Source organism: Lycium barbarum, chromosome 9, assembly GCF_019175385.1.
Source record: "Lycium barbarum isolate Lr01 chromosome 9, ASM1917538v2, whole genome shotgun sequence".
In the NCBI taxonomy this organism is placed as follows: domain Eukaryota; kingdom Viridiplantae; phylum Streptophyta; class Magnoliopsida; order Solanales; family Solanaceae; genus Lycium; species Lycium barbarum.
In genome coordinates this window covers 13,939,215-13,959,151 of record NC_083345.1, presented here as the reverse complement: position 1 = coordinate 13,959,151, position 19,937 = coordinate 13,939,215, and the positions used below count along the sequence as shown (strand labels likewise).

The following is a 19,937-nucleotide window of genomic DNA, read 5'->3' as shown; positions in this document are numbered from 1 at the left end:
TTAGCGGGTGATAGACACAATTCAAATTATATTTTTCGTTTCTATTTATGTGATAAGCTTATTTCTTTTTTAGTCTATTTTGGAAAAAAATTGCCTCTATTAAATTCTGAAAAAATGTAACTTAAACGTTTTATTTTCCCATATTAACAATTTTTTTTATAATTACAAAGATGTTGAAGTATATTATTATAAATTTTAAAAGTCCTACAACCGCATGAACGTTTTTGCATCCAGTGAGTCCTCTCCATAGTAAATAGAGCAAAGGCATTGTTAAATAAAGGAAAGAAATGTCGGATGATTTACACAACTAATCTAACATCGGACTTATTTAATTAAACAAGAAATCACTCAAATGGAGTAAACTTTAAATGTCTATGAGTACATTAATAAGGACAACACCTCACGGTTTCTATTAAATCATAAATGCTTAATTATTGGAAAGTTATTTTTGTTAAACCATTTGGTTGGTGAGCCAGTGACAGGTGAAACATAATGAAGCGTAAACGTAACATTTGTTCTTTTCTTATAAATCAAGACAAAATTGCATAAGAAGATGCCTTTGCTAAAATACAAAGTGCACACGTGAAGAAAACACTTGGCAAGCAATACGCATGCAGAAACGACGAAGGTTTGCCTCTACATTGTATAGTATGTGCAAAAATGACGCTGTTTGCCACATCCCACTATGGCTGAAGAAAAAGACAGAGTCGGGCCTGGGGCAGATGCAATGTAACAATATAGCATGCATATCCAGACAAATTTTATGTGTGTGCTGTATGTTGGAATTATTCGTTTTTATAATGCTAAAAAAAAAAATGCGGGTCCATTACTTAGTATTGTTAAAGATAAAAGTCGACTCATAGATTAGAAGAACTTTTTCTTTTTCTATATTGAGTTGTCTTTTAATTAACTTGTAAAGAGCTAGCAAAAAAAAAAGTCTTCGTGCATATGAGAAATAGGCTTGAAGGCAAAATTGGTCGATTTTCCCTCCCTCAGCTCGCAGCACCAGCTATATGTGAGGCCTAAACTAAATCTTATTACGTTGTTACAAGATCAGTATGTCTAGATACATCTCCAGAATTCAATTTCTGTTGTAACAACCATTTTAAATAGTGTAACAACCCTTAATTTTTGTTATCCCCAAAATTCTCCTTCTTATAACAGCTCCAACATTGTCTGTAATCCTACACTGAAAATACATTCTCTCTCTCTTTCTTCTTATATAAGTTAATTTCTGGGCAACTATTTAGTGCAATCTCCAAACTTTCAGCCACGAGTGTACGTGTTTGAAAGTATTGTGGAACCTTAGAGAGCGACGTGTTAAACAATTTGCATCCTAGTTGAAGCAGAAGCGTTTTCAAGAAAGTGGCTTGCCACGACACAATGTTTGATCTTATATATGACTTTGTACTATTTCTTTATTTCTGCTCAATATCAATAGTATTATATTAATTAAACGATTATAAAATATTTAACAATTTCAGAATGCGAACTTTTTTTGTAACAACTGTAAATCTTATCTTTAACAACCAACAAAACATACAAACAAAAAGCACCTAATTCCGAAAACAGAAGTTAGGCCTCTAATAAAACACAGAGAAATTAAAGCTAATAACAAAGTAAATGCGGAACTAAACTTCCTTTCTTTGTAAGATTGCCTCAGCTTTCTGTACAGTAATGCCTTGGAATAATTTCCAATTCCTGGCTCTCCAAATGTACATAACACAGCTCCACAAACTGCAACTACTATTTCCTTTATAAATTATTTCCAGTGTTTCCTTTGATGCATTCCAAAACTTGTGTGATGTCTCCTGCCTGTACTATGAGCCATGTCCATTGGTTCACTTCATGCCGTACTGCTTTCGCTCATTCACAATCCACGAAACAGATGAGCAGTAGTCTTCATGATTTGATCATCACGTAGACATCAGCTCACTTCATCTACTTGTATATGAAGCTTGAGCAGTCTCTCCTTAGTGAGTAGTCTTTCTTAAAAGTATCAACCACACAACAAATTTGTGTTTTGGTTGAAACATAGAATTCCATAGTTGTTGGCCTATAATAGGAATATAGCTTCTAGTAATTGAATATTCACCACCTTCAGTGAGTTTGTACCTGTCATGATCATACCATCCTGGGATTTGAGTTTTAATTGAATTGATTTTTTTTCCAATATCAACTACAATCTATGGGAGGTTTAACAGCCCAAATATTCTATGTTAACATGTAGTTAAGTTTTCATGGAGGAACTTGATCAAGAGAAAGAATTTCTTTTTGACTGTATATGCAAATTTATCAATATTGGAATCGGACAATAGCCAAGTTCATGTGCTCTGGAGTTGCTCCTATATAATATTGATATTCATTTCCCAAATACTTGTTGCAAAAGCGAATTCAGCAGTTAATTCATAGTGCGAGTAAGAGTTCTGTGCATATTCTGTTCGGCTCCGATTGTTGCGACTCATCAAACAAACTGTGACTTATCCTGTTAAGTAATCTTGTTTCTCCGCATTTTTTTGTGTATGCATCTCTAATATAAATCTCAAATCTTTGAGGATTTTGTGATAAAAAATAAGAATGGAGGATCGAAAGCAATGCTCTCTTTCTATTTGGGTTAAAAGATGAGTACTCCGTATTTTATTTATGATGCAAAAGTTACATTGCACAGTGCGAGATGTAGTAGATATTACAAGAGGCAAAACCGTTTATACTCTTTGGACCACATTTATTTAGATGGTGTTATATCAGTACTCTAGCTAGGAGCCTTTCCTTATTTACTCACATAGCTCTCACGCTTGGCACAGCTGCATCATTCCTAGTGCATGCCTTAGTGCATATGTTACAACTTAGAAAACGAAGTCCAAAATTGAAGATAAATACTGTTGTTCTCCCCTTCTTCCTTCTTCACCTCTCTCCCTGTGTTGCTGGCGATGTTCTGGCCCTGCCACAAAGTAGGACTGGTCTTGCTTCTGTAATATTTGCTCTACCTCCTTTCCAGGCAGGTTGAATGACAGTTCTTTTGCCTCCCTTTCCACATTTCTCCATATGCTTTGTTGTCCTAAAATTTCAAACCAACCAAAAATTGTAAGAAGACATCACTAAAGATATAAATTCAGACTATCAGGTCATCTACAAGAAATAACTACTACTGAAACATGAAAGGGGTTAACCTACTATGCTTGATCAAAGTATACCGGCGTATAGCAGAGTAAAATATACCTATATGGTACAAAATTATACAATTGGAATTTGTAACATGAAACCTAAGACATTTTATAGCATGTTATTATACAATTGGGATTTGTAACATGAAACCTAAGACATGTTACTTGTTATAGTAGATTACATATACTTAATACAGTACAAAGTTCTTCACAATGTCTGGTATTATATAATTGGAATTAGTAATATGAGAACTAGAACATGTTTAAGTTGTTGCAGCACATTAAAGTATAATCATAGTATAGAAGGTAAGGTATTTGGAATTAGCAACAAGAAAATTAGGAAATCTTAGGTTGTTATAGCAGATTAAAATATAATTGCCCTATAAAAAGTTCTTAATAAATTGGTATTACATAAGTTAATTGTTCACAAAAATATAAATTAATCCTTCACAAAAAACAGAAAATCTCACATTCAAGATGTTTGGAATATGTCAAAAGTAAAAAATCAAGAACAGAGGTTACTAATATATACCTGCAAGGAAGTTCTTTCTGTTGTTACGAGCATTGATTCCAAAAGCAACCATCCTGAGATTTGAGCTTCCGGTGGCCAGTAAGGTAATAGGATGGCCTGCTGGTACTACCAAAACATCACCAACGTTTAGATTACCGCGCACTTTTTGGTAATGGACATTGCCTTCCTCCTGTTCTTCTTCTTGCTCTTGTTCTCTTCTTTCTCCTCGAGAACGTCGGCCTTGTCTCTGGCTTTGCCTACCGAGATGAGGACATGCCATTTCAAAACGACCGGTTCCTTCTACAACAATTGCCAGCCTTGTAGACCTTGTGTTGTAGAATGGTAGTACCATTCCACCCTGCAATAATATTTCAAAAAGCAAAATTTCTCAGGTTATTTGACATGTAATAGCAGGTAATTAAACATAGATGGATTAACAACCTGAAAAATGAGTCTTTAAGTATTTTAACTCTATTAGGTCATTGCATGTAATTAGCCAGAACAGATGAATGTAATCAAATTAGTAACTTGGACTACCTGGAAAATAAGTCCCAACTAATGTTGCATAAGTCTAAGCAAGAACAGGTTAAATCGCCCTGATATTGATACGGTAAAAATTACCCTTTTTTTTTTTTTTTTTTTTGTGATTCCCCTCCCTTTTTTTAATTCCCCTCTTGATCCCCTTTGGTTGGAGCTATTGCTCCTTTGGTGACTCCCCCATGACTCGAAACCAGTGTCAATTACAGCTTTATTGGGAATCCCTTTATTGGATATCAAGTTAAATTGTATCTACAAGCGTTCAATTAATATTTACAAGAGAATCCAAGGTATCAAGATTTTGGTACTCTAATAATTCGCAATGAGGCTTACTTGGTTGATGTTCATGAAACCAACAGCAGTATCCAAGTCCCTCAACTGCTCGAACTTTTCTGGAGATGCTTCAAAGAACTGTCCAAATTTGCTACCAAACAATGGGCGTTCCTTCAGCAGATTGAAAGGACCTTGCGTTTCACCTTTAGTTTGCTTAGTGGAGCGTGAAGCGTGTTCGCTTATTGCTCTAATTTGCTCTTCAGATGCCTTGATTACTATCCCCTGCTTTTGCTGTCCAAACAGCCTCTGTAACCTGTCCCTTGGGGTCTAATCAAAACAATAAACCAAATACAAAGTGAGAATTGCAACAATCATAAAAAAGATCCAATGAAATGGAGTATTAATTAGTTCGTACGAAATTAATTAAGCAGGCTCACATTGAAAGCAGCCTCCAGGACATCACTGCTGAATGCTCTGTAGAAGGTTTCTGGATTTTCACCTCCAGCACTGAAGTATTCCTGAACCCCGGATAAAGTAAATTAGTATCTGAAAACATCTTATACTGCATCCAGTCCCAAATTGTTGGTTTTTTTTAAAATCAAATTCATATGGCAGATTTGAAGTTCTGTAATCGATTAAAAGACTGGAATATTATGTTTAATACTATGATTACCTGGAATTCGCCAGGGACATTGATGGACTTGGCTAGCACGTAAATAAAGAACCTTTCATTATTATCTCTGTTGAGCAAGTAGACAGTTGAGCCAGCATTCACTCTGATTACATCACCATGCTGCAAGTTGAAGGAGTTCTTCTCATCTTGTTCAGCTATACTAATTGTTCCTTGCCCTGTAAAAAGTTAAAATTACTGTAATTAACATTTCATTTGGTTACAATTATTACGTACTAATCAAGAACATTAGGAAAATGGAGATGATTATATTACCTCTAACCACAACAAATATGGCTTCATCGTCACAGTGATGAGGAAGCATGAAAGACTGAGGCTCAAATTCAAGGACCGCGACACGGAATTTTTCTATTCCTCTGAGAAGTTCAGATCTTTCACTGAATTTCTCAAGGACGCGGAAATCACCATGCCTGGCTCTGAATCGAGATCGGAACCTCTGGGATTCGAATAAGTATGGATTGTTCTCTTCTTCTCTTTCTCTTTGTGGGTTAGACTCTTCTTCTATGCCACGGCCTTGTTGTTCTTGCTCTCTTCGGTACTCTTGTCGACAGCTTTGTTGGCACTGTCTCTGTTGTTGACCCTGTTCTTGTCTTTGGCACCTCTGTCGGCACTCTCGGAGTCTCCTCTCAGGTTCACCTGTTAGGAAATAAAAATTAATATCTTACTTTCCCTTTTTCGTTTGTTCTAAAAAAAAAAGACGAAAAGGTGTGTCTCTACTTATATCTTCTTATATTGTAGATTGAAGATGGTAAATAAATAAGGAGTGGGTGAGTGAGTAAGCGCTCCTGAGCGATTTCGATCACCTAGCCGGCCTTTATTTTTATTTGGTAGGTAACATAGCTAAAGCATATTCATATTTTGATATTTATTAATGAATCCATCTTATATTTAATAAGTTAGACAAGTTTTATTTAAAAATATACTATTCAAATGACATTTTAGTACATCAAAAACATTAGAACTATAACACTTTGTAACATATGTCTATACAGAATGATGTTTGGTGAACTTGGGCTTATGAAGCCAATATATAAAAGAGTTTTTGCCCTCACCCGGAAAATTACTAACATACAGTACCTTGTTTAATACTCCTTCCGTCTTAATTTAAGTGTCTTAATTTAACTAGGCACGGAGTTTAAATTTTGAATCTTGTTATCCTAAGTTAAAGGTATGTACAATCAACTAAAATATCCTTTAAATTTTGTACTTGTCAGGTAAAATCTTTGAATTGTCAACTTTACTAGATATAGAAAGATAAAAAGAGGAACTTTTTTTTGGTACACACCGAAAAAAAAAAAAAAAAAAACTGGGACGGATGGAGTAGTACTTACATAACAGGGGAGCCGAACTAGGGAGACTATTTGTCGGAAAAAATGAGTACTACATATGTAAGGCTAAAACAAAAAACTGTCAAAACATTATTTTATACTAGAGTATATAGTAAATGGTGAAAACCTTTACCCACTCCAACTTTGCTACTTTGCTTTAAAGATCAAGCTCTCCTCCTCAAACAAGCTGCCTCAAACAAGGGACATTTCCCCCTTTAAAATCCTAAGTGACTTTTTAAAATGTCTATTTTAACCTTAGATTATCAACCTTTATCTTTTTATTTTACTATTTTTTAATCCATGTACCAAATTGACTAATTGAGTATATAAGTTAATGGCGTTCCATAATGAAATAAATGAAAAGGATAAGAAAGTTAATTTTACTAATAAGAACTAGAATTCTAATATCTATTTATACAAGTGAAAGTATAAGATAATGACTTTATAAACATATTTCAATAAACATATATATTTCTTAATTTTACTAATAAGAACTAGAATTCTAATATCTATTTATACAAGTGAAAGTATAAGATAATGACTTTATAAACATATTTCAATAAACATATATATTTCAATGCACGTAATACAGAAATATAAATTTTTAAAAGAAATAAAGGCATATTTTATAACAAATTCCTAAAAGATTATATATTTAAAATAAAATAAAAAATTATTTATATTGTAAATGAATTTTAATTTAGAAATATTCCATTATTAACGATTTTCATATTTTAATGCACGTAATACAAAAATATAAATTTTTAAAAGAAATAAAGGCATATTTTATAAGAAATTCCTAAAAGATTATCTATTTATATTCTAAATGAATTTTAATTTAGAAATATTCCATTAATTATTAACGATAAAAATTCCTTATCGATATAGACAAGAGAGAATAAAAGAGAATTGAAACATGCATCTATATACCTATAACATACTCAATGTGTGTAATATTAAAACAACAATCATAAAAAATAACATTAAATTTTGTAACAAATTCATAAAAGGATTATTCTACTCATAACTTAAATATAATATATAGATACCTAGGTTAAGAAAAATAAATTCGTATAATATAAAAAGATATTATATTGATGGAGAATTAAAATTATCAAGGGTAAAATATGTGACATTACATAGGAATCTTAAAGAAAAGTAAATTTGGGGAGGGTAAACAATTTTCACCATATAATAAATGTTTGAATTCCCTCACCTTCTTCATGTGTCTATTTATTGTATTTTAAATCTCCTTATTGAAAATTCTCCGTGTGCCACCACCCGAATAAAATTAGACCTAAAATTTAAAATTGCAAGAAAGAAAAAAAAGAATGTTGTGACCTTTATTAAAAAAAAAACCATTTGAATTTTGGTGGTGTTAAAAATATCAGGTTATTCTTATAGGGAGTATCATCAAATATATTTAAAGTAAATCAAAACACTTATAATTTTAAACTTTAAAAAAAAAATGAAGGCAATTTTAAAAGAAACTACTAACAAGAAAGCAATGTAAAATATAAAACGACGGGAGTATAATTAAAACCACCTTGTCGTCCTGGATTATCTTCTCCAGTCTCGTGGCCACGATGTTGTCGTTCTTCCTCGGACCTCTCTCTCTGTTGCCTCTCATATCGCAAAACACAACTCCTCTGACACTGGAGTTGTTGTTCAGGGCTTTCTTCTCGACCGCCCTGAACCTGACATTGCCTCAAGCAACTCTCAAGCTCTTGCCTCGGGTCTTGGCCCCGAGGGTTTTGGTCATCGCATTGAGATACGAGGAACAAAGAGAGGATCAAGAAGAAGAGAAATAAAAGCTTCGGTTTAGTGAAAATTGCCATGATGAGAAGGTTTAGAAGATGTGGATGAAGAGAAGTTGATTTGATGAGTGGGGGATTTATAGTGGAGGAAATTGTGCATGCATGCATGCAGATGGACAGGTGTTGGAAATGAGGAGTAAACGTGGAGAAGTGAAGTGGATATGTGATACGGCTAGAGCTAGATGCGTGCATGTCACGTGAAGTACGGTATACGGACAAATTGTAAAGGACAATTGTTTAACATGGACTTAACATATTAGCTGGGTATGAAGTATATATGCGGCGAGTTGATAAGTACTGATGCAATTTTGCGGATTGCCCTCCCTTTGATTAATTCTATCCCATTCTATCAAGATATTATGCATTATATATGTGTATTAAATTATAGGTGGAGTCAATATTTAATGGAGTATTTATAAATTCGAAATTTATTTTTTATAAATTATTAATTTTTACATAATCAATAATTTATATATATTTAAAAGAATTAAGGTTAGAATTAAAATTATTAAATTAGGTTAAACGCTTAAGCTATATTCTAGCTCGTGGATTAAAAAGGTGGGTGAGTGCGGAGAATTGAAGAAATATCTCTCATTTCTCGCTCTCCCAAACATTTAACTTTTAACTCACTAACGACTAATCTAATTAAAAGATGGGGATGCAAACGATATGACAGAACAAAATGGCTAAGAAACTCATATTTTTGTAGTTTTATATTTAAATTATGCTTTGATTTCGTTACTGGTCAAATTTAAATTATGCTTTGATTTCGTTACTGGTCAAGTATAATATTTTTAAGGATTAAAATCCTTCTGGACTCAATTAGAAGTGCGGGGTAAAATAAGTCATCTTAAACTAGCACTGTTTTGCTACTGTCATACTTTAACAGTTTAACTATCGAATATTTCTGTTCATGTCATGTTGAAGCTTTTTGCGACTAAACAGACCGCAAATCAATATTTTTACTACTAATAAGGCCACAAATCAAACTTTTAAGTATGAAACTCGTAAACAGTGATAATTTAGGAGGAATTTTATGTGTTTACTCTAAATTTAATGGTACATGTTGTGCCACTTGACGTACAAATTTTTAAATTGTGGGCAGGATAGTACAACATACACCAACAAATTTTAACCCTTGAAAGTTATTATTTCATGAGCAACGAGAACAAAACGTTACTGAAGTATGAAATTAAACTAGCAAAAACGTGATAGTTTAGAGTCTTTTGGATGCTAACTCTTCAAATTATACACCCCCCATTTCAGCTTATGTGATCTTCTATTTAAGAAAATGATATATTTTTTAAATTTAAAAATAATTTTAATTTAATTTTTTGTTTAATCGTAATAGTAAATTTATGTGATTACTAAATAGTATAATATATTTAAAATTATATATTTATAAAATTTTATGATCGAAACATATACTATTGTAATAAATTTAAATTTTTTTTATAACTTGTGAAAGATGTGGCGAGTAGATAAGTCTGATGCTTTTGCTGATGGCTCTCCCTTTGTATGATTCTCTATACCATCACATTCAGCCAAGACATTTTTGGACAATATGCATTAAATGGGTGGGTGAGTGCGGAGAATTGGAGAGCTAATTGTCATTTTTCTTTTACTATATTCTAGTCTTAACTCACTATTCTTTGCAAGATTTGAGATATTCACATACAGTATAATATTTTTTTTTTTTTACATTCATCCGTAACCTAGTAATTATTTTAGATTATTAATCGATAAAGTTATCTTTTAAATATTTCAATTATATAACTAAATTATATCATTAATGCTCAGAAATTAAACTCTTCTTTAATTTGAAAATAATGTGCATTGGGGAATCTAACTTTAGTTTGGCGAGTCCTATAGAATTATTTAGTAACTTGAGATTAAAGCATAGAAGTTTAGTACAAAATGACACACAATAATTTAATAGGCCTTTTATTTTATTCACTGCTTCAGTACTCAAATTACTACTCCATCTTTCTAAGCAGGCATTTGGCCATGAAAATCAAATATTTTTCATTTTATTTGGAACTTTAAAGTTGGAGTTGAAGATGAGTTGTGTTTGGTCATACTTTTTGCAAAGATTATTTGGTTGTTTGAATGTATTGAAAGTGAAAAAACTGAAAATAAGGTTTTTGGTGTTTTTCAAATTCCAAGTTGTATTTAGAATTTTCATGGCCAAACGTTAATTTCCAAATAAAGTGAAATAATTTTCCGGAAAAAAGTAAAAAAATTTCATGGCCAAACAAGTCCTAAAGCTATGAGTACTAATTAACGTAAATTCAAATTCCAACATTAAATAGGCGAGCCCTCTCTCTTACTGCATTCAACTATTAACTAGATCAGTACTATTCTTTGAATATAATGTAGGCATCGTAGAATAATGATAATTCACAACATCAAAATTTATAATTAGAAATAAACTAGACAGCATGATAAAAATAAAAAATAAAAAAATATGTCCAATTTGAAGCGGTCTCAATTGATCAGTTACTTTCAAATTTAAAATTCACAACATCAAAAGTTTAAATTCATCAGTACTATACTTTATTCTAGCAAGGCATGCATGTCATTAAGACGGAGATCAGCTATAAATGTTTGATGATTATAAATTGAAGACGATAACACCCGGTTTCTATTGAAAAAACATTTGTTTTTGTTCTTATATTTCTATGATATATAAGTGGTGAAGAGGTACGAACATAGCACTAAGGAATTGTACAAAAAGCATTTTCAATTGTACTATAAACTTTGCCAATAAATCACTACTGTAAGGACACGTGGATTCCAATTTCTTTAGATAATCACCTGTAGCACATCAACACTTTATCAACATTACTTATAAGTGTCTCTTCTCTAACTAACAAAATAATGAATGCTTGTACCAAAAATAATATAAATTGTACAATTTAATTAACTATTTTTTCATCCCACATTGATATATGTCATAGTACTAAATCTTTATTCTCTTCTCATGTATAAATGTATGCACTTCAATTTTAATTCTCCGACACGTTTATTTTTTCCTTGCACTTTTATTTGTTCACTTGACTTTTCAAGTTATTTAAGAATTAATAAATGAAGTACTCCTGCCGTTTCATATTATTTGGCCACATTATTAAACTACTTTTTTATCCCAAGTGGATATATGTCATATTACTGAATATTTATTCTCTTCTCATGTATATATGTATGCACTTCAATTTTAATTTCTCCGACACCTATTTATTTCCTCCGTGCACTTTTACTTATTCACTTTTGACTTTTCACATTCTTTAAGAATTAATAAATGAAGTACTCCCTCCGTCCCATATTACTTGACCACATAACTAAAAATGTATGTCCAAATTACTTGTTCGTTTACAAAATCAAGATAAAATTAATTAAATCTTTCTCATCTTACCCTTAGCAATAAATGTTCTTGAAAATAATCAATTTTGATTAGAATGTATTTATTGGAGAGAGATAGAGGTAAAATAGTAAAATATATCTTTTATCTATAATTTCTTAAGGAGCGTACAAAAGGGAAAGTGGCAAGTAATATGGGACGGAGGGAGTATATATTTTACCATAATATTCATATTTATTGGTGTAAGTCTCAATAGCCTTGAAAAATGATTTGAAAATGAGTAATTAATGTGACGGGTAAAATTAATAATAAGAACAAAAAAAAATTTCTCTTGATATGTTAACATGGACAAGCAAAATTAAAGTGAACGGAGGGAGTGACTTTATCCCTGTTTTCCTTTTTTGCCAATACTTTAAACGTGAAGAGTAGATGAATAATAGCAATGCAAATTTGTACCAAAAGTTATATACATTGTACACTTTAACCAACTACTTTTTTATTCCACTTGGACATATGTCATAGTACTGAGTATTTATTCTCTTCTCATGTACACACATATGCACATCAATTTTAATTCTCCTACACATATTTATTCCCTCCGTGCACTTTTATTTGTCCACTTTTGACTTTTTACGTTCTTTAAGAATTAATAAATGAAGTATATATTTTATCATAATATCCATATTTATTGGTGTATGAATAGTCTCAATAGCCATAGAAAATTATTTGAAAATGAGTAATTAATGTGAAGGATAAAATAAGGAGAAGAAATTTTTTCTTTTCCTGATATGTCAATGTGGATAAGTAAAAGTGAAGGGAGGGAGTGACTTTTATCCCCATTATCCTTCTCTGTCAATACTTTACTTATTTTACTCTCCTTTGCATTCTCTAATTATTGTTTCTTTACATTTATAAAATGTATTACTTTATATTTTCATTTCGGAATTAAAATTTGATGATTTACAATATACCATATATTTTTCTAATTTTTATTTCTTTGTAACAATTCTTTTTATCTATAATTGTTCATACAAAAAATTATAATATATTTTTTAATTAATTTAATAAAAATATTTTATTAATTTTGCTTTTAAAAAATCCAATATATACAACAATGGTTCTTATGCTTGGATCTGAACAGTTAGTTAATTAAGATGGATCAACCTGTCGATATACATATAAGATATTAAAGAATTTAAAAGAAAAAAAAACTAGAATCAAAATATTAATTTTCCCTCATATTCTCACTAATTTTCTTTTTCACATCGATGACCAACTTTCATTGTCATGACAATAAGAAAAAAATTCAACTCTTTCCATCTCAAAGACTTAATTCCATCATATGTTTTTATTTTTTAAACTCCATTTTCTAATTATAACTAAAGTGATGGTACATAAAATACATTTTGTATATGTTGCTATATATAATAACAATTAGAATGTTTTTAAAAATTATTTCCAAAATACAAATATTAAAGACTGGATAATTAAAATGAATAAACATGTTCGGCCCGTGCATCGCACGGCCATACATTGCTAGTATATATATAAACGATGACAAAATTACATAACAAGATGTCTTTGCTAAATACAAAGTGCACGCGAGAAGAAAACACTTGGCAAGCGACACTCATGCAGAAACGACGAAGGTTTGCCATCTGCATTGTATTTCAGAGAAAAGGACCAAAATCATCCATAATGTTTGGGTTTGGATCAAAATCATACATATTCTTTCACACGGTGCACTAATAGTACATTATGTTTGCATAAGTGGTGCACTTTTAGTCACAATCCCAAATAAATTTAACGGAAAAGAACAAAAATGCCCCTGAACTTTTAGAAAAGGTATAAAAATACCATTTATTCATCTATTTTGCTAAAACTACCCCTCAATTCAACTTTTTGAGAATTTATTCCCCTTGACTAACGGACAACACTATTTTTTTTTTTTAAAATAAATTAAATTGCACATGACATTTTATTACTGAAAAATTAATTTATTCTTTTAAAAAGAAATCTGAAAAATCGTTATTTGTAGAATAAGGAAAAACAATTTTTCAACATCCATTTCTTTAAAAAGACAAATGTAGTAAGCCTTTTATATATATATATATATATAAAAAAAAAAAAACAGAATTGGATTTTCATTAAAACATGTGGAATTTTTTTAAGTTTGGAAAAAAAAATTTAACGGGTGGAAACCCCATTTTGTTTTTAGAAAATTCAATTTTTAAATCTGAAAAACTGATTGTTTTTTTAAGTAAAATGTGCAAAACTAATACTCCATAATTTTCTTCTAGATTTAAAAAAAGATAGTTTTCTGGTTTTTTTTTTAAACACAGTTTTTCCATAAAAAAATTAATTTTTTCAGATTTTTATAAAAATCCAATTTTTCACATTTTGAAAAGAAAAAAAATTAGTGTTGTCCGTTAGTCAAGGTTTTACTCGTTAAAAAAAAGTTTTCCAAATTTAAAAAAATTCCAAGGTTTCAGATTTCTTTTTAAAAGAATAAATCAATTTTTCAGTAATAAAATGTCATGTGCAATTTATTTTTTTTTAAAAAAAAAAAAATAGTGTTGTCCGTTAGTCAAGGGGAATAAATGAGCCAAAAAGTTGAATTGAGGGGTAGATTTGGCAAAATAGATGAATAAAGGGTATTTTTATACCTTTTCTAAAAGTTCAGGGGCATTTTTGTTCTTTTCCGTTAAATTTATTTGGGATTGTGACTAAAAGTGCACCACTTATGCAAACATAATGTACTATTAGTGCACCATGTGAAAGAATATATATGATTTTGATCCAAACCCAAACATTATGGATGATTTTGGTCCTTTTCTCGCTTATTTCACTAGTATATGTGCAAAATGACACTATTTGCCACATCCCAATATGGCTGCAGAAAAAGACATTAGAGGCCTGGGGCAGATGCAACGTAATAATAGCGTGGCATATGCAAACAAATTTTATAGATGTGTGTGTGTGTGTTTTCTAGTTGCACGATTTCCAAGCAATTACAAAAATGCACATATATATTCTCTGTTAATGGTATATTCTCAACAAAAATAAGTTGTGGGTGTACTGCATTTTATATATTCATTTGATATTCGGTATTTATTATTCGATTAATTTAAGTTTAGTTATGTAGGATCTCTTATGGAAAAAAAAAACTTTACTAAGAAATTTCTCCCATTCACAACCTCGCACAATTGTTGTTGTGTGTCTACTGAGATAAACAATTTTGAGGAAAAAAAAATATATTTAACTTAGAATTGATTGGCTACTCACAAGATGAATAATAAGCGCATATAAAATTCCGTCGCTACTCACAAGATGAATAATAAGCGCATATAAAATTCCGTCGCTACTCACAAGATGAATAATAGGCGCATATAAAATTCCTTACGGGCGTGGGCGGATCTAGGTAGAAGTAAAGGCCTTCGTCGAAAAATTACACTTTGTATACAAGGTTAAATTTTTATTCGAATCTAGGTAGAATCGGCCCGATCGGGGCATCCTGGCCGATTGGCAGCATTTTTTATTTGATATTGGGCAAGACTTGTCTTAACAACAAGTTATACTGATCGTCAAAATTTTGACCACAAATGACGAAATGCTAGAAACGTTTTGGCCACAAGACTTGTCTTAACAACAGTTTATGGTGATCGTTACAATTTCTTGTCAAATCCTGATGGATCGTCAAGATCTTTTCGGCATTTATGGCTGAAAATCCTGACATACTGCTAGAATTAGTCATAAACTCCTAATGGATCGCCATAACATGCTGTTTAAAAAAATTAACGGAAAGAACATCGCTGCACCCTGAAAACAAAATAATTACCCGCTCATATTCCTCTAACTTTCATGACTCTAAAACGATTTATCCGAAATGCCCCCAAAATTATGATACCAACATGATATATAAATATACTGAGATGATATCATGTCCATTTATTCAAAAGACACACTTTCCAAAAAAAAAAAAAAAAAAACCTCTATGATACCATCATCTTATATACCTACACTGTGATAGTATCATTGAGGCCTGCTTCAATCCTTAAGTGAGACACTCCTCGGTCCTCCGTGATACCATCGTGGTACATAAATATACTGAGATGGTATCATGGAGGACTGTTTCAGTCCTTCTCTTAGTCCTTCATGATACTATCATGATATGGTATTCTGAAGGAAGGGTCTTGGACGATTAGGTTATCGGCTAAAAATTTTCGGCCGATTGGATAAGAAGTGCAATTAGTTTAGGAGGGGACATGAGCAGGTAAATATTTTACATTTTAGAAGTATTTTGTGTTGTTTTCCAAAAATTTGCCCACAAATGTTTGCTTTAAATTGGGCCAAATCAACTCCAATTTGACATACACAAATCTAAAAATGAATAGATCCATTAATCTAAATTTATTAAACTTTATTAACAAGACCAAAAATTTAATGGGTGTCCTAAGAGTAAATTTCTGAAAGCTAATTGGCATGGGTGATTTACAACAACAGCTCTGGAGGCAATGGTCTTGAACTTTTGACCCCACTTGGCATATGAGCAAAATTTTAAGTTTAACTAGTTTTGCCCATGCTTCATGGGCAAACCTTCAAGATCAAAAGTTAAAAATTTTGCTTTTTAGGGGAGAATAACCTATATATACATAAGTGTCATACCCCATTTTAACCGGGTTAAAGTAGAGTACAACATATTGGTGATTCCTATTTATCGTTTAATTTAAGGAGTCGCCACCTAATTATTTATGGTGAATTAGGACACCTAAAGTTTATTAAAGTTATATTTAGAGTTAACTCTGTTTAAGGTCTACGAAACTTGAGATTCTAGGTAAGGGTTCAATTAGTCTAAAGGGAAGGTATTAGGCATCCTTTAAGATCCATTAACAATGGTTAACCGACTGGACTTAGGTTAATTAATAATACAAATTAAAATATATTACTGAAAGGTTATGAATACTTATTATAACTACGTGCCAAAATAATTTTAGAAGACTACAGTGATTAACTAACTTAAGATGTACTAATCAAAGTGCAAAACTGTAAACGAAACAAAATATATGGCATGTCGATCTTGAAGAGTGAATCAAATTTAAAGAAACTCTATGGCCTGCTCAATTATGAATTCAAAATGTTTGAAAGTATTTTATTTGAGGAAAAGAGAAAACCGAAACGAAAAGAACGATTATTTCCATTTGAAAAGAACAAACTGGTTTCTAAAAAAAAGAACTTTTAAAGTCTCTGTTAATGTCTATAGCTATTTTTTACTCTTTCGGATTCATATTCTAAGGCTGATAATCTTAAATAAGTCAAATAAACAAGCACATATAAGAAAACCAAACAACGAATTAATCCTCAGAAAACAAGTTAAAGAATGTGGTGCTCATTTCTAGTTTCTATCCGAATGCATTTGTTGAGAGGATGAAAGGAGCGACTTAAGAAACAATGGAGGTTCCGGATTTCCTCTCGCTTCCCTTTTCTTTATGCTCGACTGCATTTCGAGAGAGGGCGAGAGAAATGAATGAGAAGCAGATGCACGTTTCAGGCCCTTGCAAGGTGACGTCGAGTCTTAAAGTAAGACTCTTCGACTCCGGTGTACATGCAAACAAAGAAAAGAAAGAGAAGATAAAGTTAGAAGTTGGAAATCCAAATTTATCTCATACAGAGATGTACACATACAGTGAGGAGAGAAAAGTACAACAACTCATGGCTTGTACATTCGAAAAAGTCTCAAGCTCATATTTACTGAAAGAAGTCATGCTCGAGTTAGTTTTTACCACTGCAGTACCCTTCACAAACATCTTTCTTTCTTTGTTTCCTAATAAAGGGAATAATTCTAAACATGTTTACAAAAAGAAAGAACTTAAACAGAGAATGATTCTTTAAACTTTGTCATATGCATCAGGCACGTAAAGGAATATACTTGCTAAATCATGGTCCCTACTACATATGCTTATTCACATAGAAATAGAAAGAACCAAAAATAAAATGAGCCCTTTCAACTCAACCACTGATTTATGAAGCATTAAAAGAAAATTTCAGCATAATATCCAAGTAATTCACATAGCAGCTCATGATCAGAACTACCAGTCTACCAAACCACATATGTCACAAATACACGAGATATTCTTACACCCTTATATGTCATTTTATAACCAGATTTCGAAAGAAATAAATTAAACTTAAGCACATGACTTCTAAAATCTAAAGATATCTCATGCTAATATATCGACACCTAAGACGTGATTTTCCTACGTTACGACTACGATGCCTTGACGGAGAAGAAAGGAGAGCAGGGTCGGATGTTACTAAAGTATATTGTCATTAAAAATATTTAAAAAGGCGATCACTGGTTATGGTAGAAAATATAGTCTAGCATTGTCGTAAGATAACATGGACTAATTCACGATAAAGAATCAATGGCATAATTTATTTTTTCATATCTATCAAAACTAGCATAGAACCGGAGAAAAAGAAAGTATTTTCATACGGGTATTTCATCAGACATTATCAAAATCTAAGAACAAAATATATAGGCGAAGAGACACTAAACACAGTTTTTTTTTTTACACAACCCGAACAGCGTAGCATATCTCTACAGCATGTTCAGTCATGCTTGCATAAAATATAATAGATCCCTATAGCCGCAACATATAAGAAATATAGTTATATTTTCCGATATAGCCTGAAGAATCCACATACACAGTCATTTGTCGACATAAGGAAATTGCACCTATCTTAAAACAGATTCGAATATATCATAGATAATAAGAAGTATTCACTACGCAACTTCTAAACACATCATTTTCTAGAAGAGATGAAATAGAAAAGGATCATATTTTACCTCTTGTGGGTGCAATGAACTAGGACGGGGCCTCGAATCTACTCCCCTGTTCCGAACAGATCCGAACCCCACACAAATAAGTTCAAAAATCTCTGTCCCGGTTAAAGTCTACCAAAGCAGAGTAAAGAGTTCAAACGATTTTAAGTTTTAGAGTGATAATCCAACGATGAAAAATCGTAGATGAAGAAGAAACACTAAGGATTTTCAGATTGTTTAAGTGGCGGCCAAAACTAAAAAAAATCCCCCCTCAAATGTTGAGTGATTTTGTTCTTTATAGAGAAATATGAGGAGAGAGAGGAGCGTATGAGAGAGAGAGCGAAGTGGAAGGAGCGGAGTGATGTCGGGTGAAGTGGAGAGGAAGAGGAAAAAGATGAGTGATGTCGGGTGAGTGGAGGGGAGCGTGTGTGGGGAAAAGGGAAGAGGAGCGGCGGTAGTGGGGAGTGAGACGAGGGAGATGAGGCGGAGAAGAGGGAGAGGGAGGCGGAAAGAAGAAGAGTGAAAAGAGAAGGGGAAAGGTTAGGGTTAGGTTTTTTTTTTTTAGGGGATAAAAGAAAATGGGCCGGGTCGGGTCAATTTCATTTGGGCTGGACCGGGTAAGATGTGGGCTGGTCTGGGTAGAAAAAATATGGGTTGGGTATTAAAATGTGGGGTTGTTTAATTGGGTAGGGAAATAATATTATATTTGTATTTTAGGCCATTAATTTGGCTGAAAAATATTGGTCCTTCCTCCGCTATTTAATTATTTTTGAGCTTCCAATTAACAACTAGTACAATATATAATATATGAAGACAATTAATAATTAATATGTAAAAAAAAATAAGGATTTAACAAAGTGTTGTTCTGTAATTAATTTAACGAGTCCAAACCTGAAAGTGAAATGACGATGAACATTTAAAATTTGTGATAAATTAATACTTGTAATGTTAAAATAAAAGTAGCGAATATAAATAGCAGTGAAAATAAAGTATCTAGCTCGTCAATAACTTTAGACGTCCGAGTGAATAAAATTAAATAAAGGAGGGACAAAATTGGGTGTCAACAATAAGAACATAGTATATTTACAAAACATGATGATACTTTTCAGTTTGCAAAACATACCAATAGATTTATTACAAAATATGTACGAAAATTTGTGTATGTTGTATGAAAAGCTTAAAATTTTCACTCAAAATTTTGTGTATGAAAACTATATGAAATATGTATATCTCTCGTTCAAGACTTAAAATTCACTCAATTTATTGTGTATGAAACTTGTATGAAATATGTATATCTCGGGCAAGGCTTAGAATTCTCATATTTTTCGTGTATGAAAATTGTATAGAAACGGTATGACATTTATATAACTGTATAAAATTTGAAAAAAAAAAAAGCTCAGGTTAGGTTTTTGGAAATTTAGTACAACTAGAACAA

General features: G+C 31.8%; 1 protein-coding gene across 1 annotated transcript; it reads right to left on the bottom strand.

Annotated features, from left to right (window-relative positions):
* Positions 1-2,714: 2,714 nt before the first annotated feature.
* LOC132609423 (vicilin Cor a 11.0101-like) lies at positions 2,715-8,370 on the bottom strand. Its single transcript, XM_060323400.1, has 7 exons — positions 8,051-8,370; positions 5,432-5,812; positions 5,159-5,334; positions 4,923-5,003; positions 4,546-4,812; positions 3,697-4,033; positions 2,715-3,058 (listed from the first exon to the last, which is right to left on the bottom strand). Exons 1-7 carry the CDS (start codon positions 8,340-8,342, stop codon positions 2,847-2,849), a joined length of 1,746 nt encoding a protein of 581 aa, XP_060179383.1. The 5' UTR covers positions 8,343-8,370; the 3' UTR covers positions 2,715-2,846.
* Positions 8,371-19,937: the final 11,567 nt, after the last annotated feature.